Source organism: Anastrepha ludens, chromosome 6 (assembly GCF_028408465.1).
Source record: "Anastrepha ludens isolate Willacy chromosome 6, idAnaLude1.1, whole genome shotgun sequence".
Lineage (NCBI taxonomy): Eukaryota > Metazoa > Arthropoda > Insecta > Diptera > Tephritidae > Anastrepha > Anastrepha ludens.
Window position 1 is genome coordinate 3,640,929 of NC_071502.1, and position 9,699 is coordinate 3,650,627.

Genomic DNA, 9,699 nt, shown 5'->3' on the forward strand with positions numbered 1-9,699 from the left:
TGAAACTGTGCATTGGACTCTTTCGACTGTGTTGTGCTCTCTTTCGGAAGTCGAGATTGATCTCTTGGTATCTTGGGAGCACTCTTTAGCAATGAAACTATGAGGCTAGCACCGGTCAATGTTAGACTGGTTGGGCTGGCAAAAGGTAAATACAATTGAGTTTTGTTAAGTTTTCTTTTCTATTTTTTGCTTCCTTGTTTCAACAGCTCAATAAATTTTTATGTCTTTATTGTTATTGACTATTGTTTCGCTCTGACTTTACTAAAAATGTTGTTAACACTTTTCCCGGCTACGTAAAAAGTTTTTAAGGAAAGTTGGAATAGAACATTTTTTATTGAACTTTTTCGCTCGAATTCAGTCAAACGACTAACAAAACAAAGAGTCTTTTATAGAAAAAGAAAGCACAGACGCTGTAAACTCTCACATTGTTTTTTAATTATTGTTTGTACATATTCGCATGTATGTGGCTAGTTAAATACGTATGGACATACAAGCACACATACACGCACACATACATATCAGGTGTTCGCACAATTTTAAATATTGACTAAATCTACATATAAATATACACAAGTGCTAAAAGATCAAAAAATGGGAGATGTATGTATGTATGTATGTGTGCATGCATTTACACTTCGAGCCTCATCAAAAATCAATTCTTCTATTCACATTTGTTTCATTTTGCAGATCACTTCGTTATTGGTTCTCTTCAAAATTTGTTGTACAAAATCTTACAATAGCCAGCATTGTGAAAAATTTTACTCTAAATATATGTAGATTGTATACGATTGGTTAGTTAGTTTTTTTATGTCCGTCGCACAGAAGCGATTTTTTTTCAATTTTGCTTTTCGATTTCACCTACGCATTTCACACAAACACTTTCAGCCAACTTCATAGATATCTATTGGCCATGAGCATTTTGTGTGACCTTGCCATTTCATTTGGTTTTCCATTGCCTTTCTCGTGCTCGAAGAAGCCATCATAGAGCACAAAGTGATTGGCCTGTGGTATAATGCGTTCCAAGCCGTAGTGTTTCTTTAGAAAACCCAGCAGTTTTTCTGATGGCCGGTCCACCGAACATTTGACGGGCACCCACTTTTCTTCGCGTAACATAGTTTGGAATAGTTCTTTGCCCAAACCTGTGCGCTGTCGCGCATCGTGTATATAAAAATCCAGTATGCAGGGCGCCTTGTCCACTTTCCGAGTTTGACCCAGTTCATCGAATAAATACAAATCTTTAGTGCCGATCTTAAGCAAACCGATGACCTCATCGCCATGCCCATTGTGTTCGCCCACATCGGCCATTAAATAGACGACTTGATTGTCGGACATGCGGAGCTTTTGTGCAGTTGTGATGGGTTTAGTCAGTTTCTGCGCTTTAGCCGAGAGTTGTCCCAAATGATCGATGATGGCTGACATCTTGGCAGTGGCCTCCATAGCTTGTCGTTTATCGCCGCGGAATGTATGCGGCAATAGGGTTGAGTTCACTTTCACAATCGGCTGCGCGAAGAGATTCCGTATGTCGAATTGGAATGCCGCCATTATTACTGTTTGGATTTGCTTTGAAATTCTATATTGTGGCCAAGTTTTCTAATGGCACAAACATTTGCACAATGCACGTAGCCACCAAATGCCAACTAATTTAAAATTTTCCGCTCTCAATCTACGATCTACAATTTTTCGAATTTTAATTTTGATTTTTCAAGCAATACAGTTGCTATTTTTATTCATGTAAAAATGTAATAGTTTCCCAGATGCGTATAACAAAGTTACGATTATTTAGACACAAATATTTGTATGAACATAGGTAATTTATGTAACTTATTATTGTATTCCTTTGATAAACAAAACAAAAAACTGAATTAAAATCGAAAGGACAAACATTTGTGCCAAATTCGTTTACGTTTTGTTTTACGCTATTTTTGTTGCCATGACAACTGATGAAAAGCACAACAAGTGTCGAGGTGCGCCTTTTGATATTATTTGTTTTTTTGAATATTGCGCTGTCCTTGACCGTGACACTTTGTCACAACACCGTTCGAAGAAGATTAATTATTCAAGGCAGGGTTGCATAAATTAGCACAAATCAAAGATTTTCAACCCGAACCTGAAAAAGTTTTTCATAATCCGAGCTAGTATTATATCCGAAATAACAACAAGCTAAGCAAAAAAAGTCCATTTAAAAGGAGGATTTACGAAAATATTTGCCATACAATTTTAGTGGAGTTTATCAAAGGCACAGAATCCACCAATATAAGCGTTTTGACGTAATTGGCAGGAATTCTCACCGATAACACTGGTTCAGAGCTAAAAAAATCACTTGTACAGGGCCCACCATCTATCGTTACGGATTTGAACTAGGTATTATTTGAAGAATGGTAACACTTAGCTGTCATCTGATTTGACAGAAAATTAGTTTTATTCTTCCGCTGAACGAAAATGGTTTGTTCCGAGAAATTGAAGAGGAGAATATTGGTGGCATTTGGTTCCAACAAGATGGCGCTACTTGCCACACAGCGAATGCTACGATCAATCTTTTGCGCACTGTCTTCGAAGATCGCATTATCAGCCGAAATTCTGATATCGTTTGGCCGCCTCGGAGCTGCGATTTGACGCCGTTGGATTATTATCTTTGGGGTGCCGTCAAAGACCAATGTTATGCCAACAAACCAGCAACAATTGATGCACTGAAGACCAACATACGCGATGTCATAGCTGAAATACAGCCGCATACAATCGAAAATGTGTTGATAAATTGGACCGATCGTATGGGATGGTGCATGGCTAGCCGAGGCAGCCATATGAATGAAGTTGTGTTCCATCATTAACCGGAAGGATTGTACTTCAAAATAAAAAAAAACAGTTTGGAAAAATATTGAGTAGTTTCTTTTTTATAGCATTTTTAATTCCGTAAAGTTATATGGCGGACCCTTTATATTGCGTTTATGCCTCCATATATACTACATATGAAGCAATAATTAGAGGTGATGTAAGATGTCTAATTTCCATTATATTTCAGCCATCTTGAGCTACTTACTAAATCCGAGGTGTCCTCTTGGGACAGCTACTTTTTATTTCAGAGCAAATTCAAAGCAAAAATTACTCACAAACATAGAAATAAAAAGTTTTTCTTAAAGGGTTAGCAGGCAATACGGTTTTTGTTGTGCCACAAAACGAGAGCAAAAGAGGGCGTTAAGTTTATTCACGTCCCAAAAGACAAAATGAAGAGGAGAGATTGGGTGCAATCTTGAAGCACTTCATGGAAACAAGGTGAAAAATATTTGGTATCAGACGGAAGAGCTGGTATTTAGTGATGCTCTTCTGATGCCTGTCGAAATTTTGCACTGCTGGACTGAGCCCGGTACGACCACTCTCTTGGTTAACGCTTCTTTGTAAGCAGAGTAAATCCTTTTTTATTTAAGGGGGTAGGGGGGCTTTTGTTTGCATTTCCTTAAAGTATATTATCTTTAAAATATTGTGTGAAAATTTGAAGTGAATCCAACAAATACTTTTCGAGTTATTCAACAATTAACAAAGGGCGCTCGGGCGCTCAGGAGCTTTCGAGAGCAAGTAGCTACCAGCAGCTGCTAGCAATCGACCGATGCTGCACGTATGAAAGTGGCAGATAAGCGCGCTAACGATAACACTGAGAAGGTGGAATGCTACGTAGGCAACAGCAAATCGATATTTTGGAAGCTGCTATGACGAGAGAACTATTATATGGCCCAGGAATACATGAGACAGTGTAAGTAGATAATTAAATAATTCGTATAACTCTATGTATGTACATAAATCAATAGCAAAACTTTAAATGCGTTTTTCTCAAAACTATGTTTTTTGCACGTAACTTAAAAACCGTTTGGTGGATTTCAATAAAATTTATACTGCTTTTGAAAAACATAAAAAACTCATGCCTGATCGAAGAATTTTTTTTTCCGAAAATTTCGATTTATTTTTAAACAATTAATTGTCGGTTTATTTTCTCGAAAATCTGAAAAATAATTTCCTGAGGCCGCCATATTGCTAATTTTGAAGAAAAAAAGCTTCGATAAGGCACAAGATTATCCATTAATAAAACTAATTTCTCTTGTCCGACTGATTTTAAATGAATTTGCAAGGACTTGTGATGATCACCGCAAGGGACTTCTGGAGAAACGGGCTCCACACAAGCAGCGATAACTTTTACCATTATTAATTTTTTTGCTTGAAATTTTACCTAAGTCAAGTCGAAACATAATGTGTTAATGCTATGTTTTTATTTTTGTAAAATAAAGCAAAAAAAAAACAATATACAATAGAAAATCATCATTTTTTCAGGCCTCTGACGACCCAACCAAAACCATTCATTGGGCTTGCGACGATATACCAGATGATATCCAAAACTCGTGCATGGACTTAGGCCTTCTGAGAATGGCAAAGAGATCTTTTTGTGGCGAATTTGTAAAATAATTTTTAAGATATAAGTTATCAAAGCTTTTGTGAACAGTACCAAAAGCTGCAGAAATTGTTAAAATCTAGAAATTAAGTTCAAAACACTAAGTTTAGGTGTACATATTTTTTTTCTGTATGATTTTGGTTATCACAAAAAAGCATAGCAGATTTGAGAAAACTTTACAAATAAAATAGGTACCATGAAATATAAAAGTAGTATATAAAGTCGGCCGCCGTAGCCGAATGGGTTGGAGCGCGACTACCATTCGGAATTCACAGAGAGAACGGGTTCGAATCTCGGTGAAAACACCAAAATTAAGAAAAAAAAACATTTTTCTAATAGCGGTCGCCCCTCGGCAGGCAATGGCAAACCTCCGAGTGCATTTCTGTCATGAAAAAGCTCCTCATGAAAATATCTGCTGTTCGGAGTCGGCTTGAAACTGTAGGTCCCTCCATTTGTGGGACAACATCAAGGCGCACACCACAAATAGGAGGAGGAGCTCGGCCAAACACCCAAAAAGGGTGTACGCGCCAATTATATATATATATATATAAAGATATAGTCGAAGAAGATATAGACACACATATGCTTATGTATGTATATACAAAAGGAGTATATTTAGCCATGTCTGTTCGTACGTCCGTGCGCACTGCAGCTCGAGCAAAAATTGAAATATTCCAATGAGACTCAGTACGTATATTACCTATTTGTCCAAGGCTTAAATTATTATAAAGTATAAAGAGGAAGGTATGCCGTTAATAGTGGAAAATAACATCAGGCAAATGATCACCACAACCACTCTTACAGGACAATATCCTTTTCATGAAATTTTCCATAAACGAATGTAAAGTGGCTGTCCTATGACCTCGATAGCCTCACGAATTCAATCTTTGAGGTCTTGAATCGACCCTGGGCTGTTGGCGTAGACCTTCTCTTTCACGTGGCCCCAAAGAAAAAAGTCACAAGGTGTTAAATCATAAGATCTCGGTGGCCAATTGTGATCACCTCTGCGAGAGATAAACGGTCCGGAAACTTTTCCCGTAAAAGATCAATGGTTTAATAAACGTTGTCCAGATCAATACCATCCAATTCCGGCCATAAAAAATCGTTAATCATCTTTCGATTATTATATTTTTTATCCTTTTATTCCTTTATAGAGCTCAGGGCTTCAACAATTGTTTCCGCTGCTCCCGATCTTGCGCTAGTATTTTAACCGCACTCCATGTTTTATTCTCCGCCTCAATAAACCTTCTCCGAAAGTGTTAGACGGCATTCCTCTGTGGCGGCTGTTCTGCGGGTTCCATTCAACGGCAGCTCTAATGGTGCCGCTATTACGTCGTCGTAGTGCGTGGCCAAGCCAGTCACATTTCCGTTTGGTAATTTTCTTTAATTTCTGCCTTGAGGCTTGCCAAAGCAAAGAGTTTTGAATGGTATTCGGCCAGAATATGCGCATTATTTTACGCAGAGAGCAGATAACCAAAATTTGAAGTGCTTGCGCGTCTTTCACAGGTGTAGAGTAGTACAGTCTTTACGTTAAACTATTTGGCTATTAGTTTGGTATTTCTAGATATCTGATGCGAGCTCCATTTGCAGCTAAGCTTGCTGAATGCTGTCTGTGGTTTCTTTATTCGCCCTTTAATATCTGCAGTGGATCTTCCATTCGTTACGATAACACTACCATGGTAAGTAAAGGAGTTCACTTCCTCGATCGGAGATCCGTTTATGGCGAGATAGGCATCGCACACTTTCATATAACTTGGTTTTATCGATATTTATTTTCAAACCCACTTTGCTTGCATATCAGTATGATTATGTGCTAGTAAGCAGGTGTCTTCTGCATAGTTTAAATCTTCTAGACGATCTGTTAGAGCTCAGCGAATACCTCTCTTCATTTTGAAAGCCGATGCCAGTATCACATCAAGAACAATGCTAAATAGTGGGGGAGACAGTACGCCTTTCTCGGCTCGGACTTTTTCGCTGCCCATCTGCCCCTGAATGACTTTGCACGCCAACCTTATTAGTTTTGTTGTTATGCCTCTGCATTCTATTGCTTCCTGAATTGCGCTGCGTTCTACGCCATGAAATGTCCTTTCAAAATCAATAAATATTAGGTAGAGTAGGGTTCGCCAGTGGTTTGGCAATAAAAATTAGCAAAATAATTCAGTAACCACGCCCTTGTAGCGATGAACATTGAACACTCCATTTTTTGGACCAAAAATGGGGCAAAAAAATTCGGCAGAGCTTGCGCCAACTTTCAATTATTTGCACGATTATAGATATGGCACATAAAATTAAAATGTATGCTCTGCAAAACTCTATATTATATCGGTTTTTCACATTTTTATACAAATAGTTTTGCTTTCTTATTTCTTTGAATGAAATCATAAAAACATAACTAACAATGGAAACGAGAGTGCGAGACTGAATTGTTTGCAAACGTCCACAATGCAAAAAGTGCCTCTCAGCAGTTCTACCTTCCTACATTTTTATCATGATTTTATCTTACGCATAAGTATAGGCTTGACAAGAAAGAGTTTTACTTAGAATAAACCAAACATAACCTCAAATATAAAAAAAAAATCGTGCCACTTGCACTTAAAGCTAAGATATGCGAAAACGTGGGGCTATTTAGACGTCAGATTCGAATTAAGCATATAAAGAACCATCGAAAATTTGTAGTGTCGTTCCTGGTGCTAAGGTATCTTTCTCGGAACTCTAACTCTTCTAAGAATCAATTTTTTCAATTAAAGTTTTACGGCTATAATAAAGTAGTGCATTCTTATGCATATATATCTATCTGCACAGAAACTCATATGACCTCGCCTTTGAATAGAGAACGTTTTTGGGCTTTTTCTCATCTGGGGGTGAAATTCGTTTACCGTTACGTTTCAAAATACACACATGTTTTTTAATATAATATTTTTAATGTATTTATTTGGTACTTCAAATATAATCGACATTTTATTGATTATTGCCAAAGTTCCTTGACGTTTGCGAGTCTATCGCCCTGATATAAAAAAGGGCATCGAGCGAAGAGTTACACAATGAGCCCTGCTTTAAATTTGATAAAAGTTGAATTGGTTTTATCAAGTTCACAGAAATGAGTGATTATCACCTCTCAAAGCTCATGAGTCGTACATATCACTTAACGCGGTCGTCAGAACATAAATAAGCCCCAAAATATTGGTTAACCCAAATCCGTGATTGAGTGGATTCTATAAAAAAATATGTCGAAACGGAATCGACGAAACCAAAATTGCACGTAATTAGCTACGCCATTATCGGCACTATTCACAATTTTGGCGGTCTGGCTTGCATTTTTCCCTTTTGTTGGCTTCCACTGTTAGCACCCTGTTACTCACAACTGAATGGAACTAACAAAAAAAAAGCAATCGAATTTCTTTAGTGTGAATTTGTTTATTTACCAAAAAAAATAATTTTTTCAATGACAATTACTTCCCCTGACATAACACATGCCACTGGCATAACTGATTAGGCTGCTCAGGTGCGTCTGAAAAAAAAGTTCGGTCGATTATTCATTAGGAGATATGTCGCTATGGTGGGTAGCAGATTTACAAAAAAAAACAAAGTTTTTTTTTTAGATATTTTATCTGTTTATTGGAAAACAAAAAAAAAAAGGATTTTTTCACGTTATCGCTCTCAAAAAAAAATAGAAAAATTGATTGTAAAATTATAATTCTGCTGCCCCCGAGAGCCACAAGTCTACTCAAGAACATATTAAAAATCAATCGGTTCAGTACTTTCTGAGAAATTACCAACGCCAACTCGGAAAAAATAGTTTCAACAAAAACACGGTTAACGCGCTTATAACTGGGCGTAAGCGGCCTCGTTTAAAGGACTATAACATCTAAACTACAACGAATTTCAATATAAAAATTTGCAAGTATATTTTTGAAAGTATAAACTATCATAACACAAAAAAAAAATCGATTTTTTCGAAATTCCAAACCAGAAAGGTGCCTTAATGGATACTTTACGAGATATCGATCGCTACAGTCATCTACCGAGAAAATAATGTATTTCCTTTCCCCAACTAATATTATAAGTTAAATTTCAAATGTCAAATTTTACCACGATATTGTCCTCATTGACATATTTATACTTGTGTGTCTTTACTTCAAAACTTAAACAAAAATAATAGACTTTAAATTATTAAAACCTTGTCCTCAAATATTCATCTTACATATCGATAAAAAGTGTGCTACTTAGTTCAGCGCCTCCGAACTACACCCTCTGTATTTTTGTTCTTGTATTTTGCATCACTTAGAATAATGGAACATTTTTCTTTGAGTCAACCATTATTTCGCTTCCATGTGCACAAAAGCAAACTTTTCAAGACATCAGTAATAGTTTTACGTTTGAAAGTAGATTGAAAACAAAGATAATTGTTTTATATTCAAAATGATTTAGTGTGCCACCGTCTTAATCACTTTCGAAACAAAAGACTTAAAACACAAACTTGAAATAAAACTTGGCAAAACACTTGCAATTTCGGTCACTATCGATACTAAATTTTAGTTCTTAGCACAACTTTTGCAATACACAGTTAAACAACACATGCATACATACGAGTACATGAATGTGCATGCACATTAGACATGTAACCCGCAACGATTTAAATCCAAATTTTAGAATACTTCACGCAACAGCTTAATTAAGTCAGGGAACTTTCAGTGTGAATTGTCTGTTTAAACCCATAAAAATATATTGTATAACAACAGTTAAACTTACAACAACTAAAGTGGGGGCAAAAACAAGAGCAATTAGTTAATATTTACGGACGTTTATGCTCTTTTTAACACATTCTTAATTGTAGCAGCGACGATCGCGTTCACCGATCTCAATTCACCAACACAAGTGCGCTGCGTTGATCTCTCCGTATATCATGTGCAAGTGCGCGCGGGGATGTATGTGTGTGTAAGTAAACAGTGGCGCACGTTGCACATATGCACACCCATACATTTTAACAATATTAACAAACAGCAAATATTTGTAACTGTCCCCAGACAGGCAGTGTGGCCCGACTGATTGTGACGCGCAATGTCCTGCCTTCTTCAGGTGGCTTGCCTACGTTCAGGTGGTCCATGCTGGTGTTTGTGAGTCAATGAATGAATGAAAGAGCGAATAGACGAACAAGCGAACGAGCGAGTGCAGTGAGCGCTGGTTGGATGTGAGTGAAGAGTGGTGGTGGCGCCCAGTGCTTTAATCTTGTGTTGCGAGCGCTTCTAAGTCAGTCTGCAGTTGGA

At 37.2% G+C, this 9,699-nt stretch overlaps 1 protein-coding gene across 1 annotated transcript; it reads right to left on the bottom strand.

Annotated features, from left to right (window-relative positions):
- Positions 1-309: 309 nt before the first annotated feature.
- LOC128866509 (alpha-tubulin N-acetyltransferase 1-like) lies at positions 310-1,831 on the bottom strand. The gene has a single exon (XM_054107313.1). The coding sequence runs from the start codon at positions 1,540-1,542 to the stop codon at positions 892-894; it is 651 nt and encodes a 216-aa protein (XP_053963288.1). The 5' UTR covers positions 1,543-1,831; the 3' UTR covers positions 310-891.
- Positions 1,832-9,699: the final 7,868 nt, after the last annotated feature.

What these genes read in the sequence shown, in the direction of transcription:
- LOC128866509 (XM_054107313.1), bottom strand. Translation starts at nt 1,542, where the DNA reads ATGGCGGCATTCCAATTCGACATACGGAATCTCTTCGCGCAGCCGATT.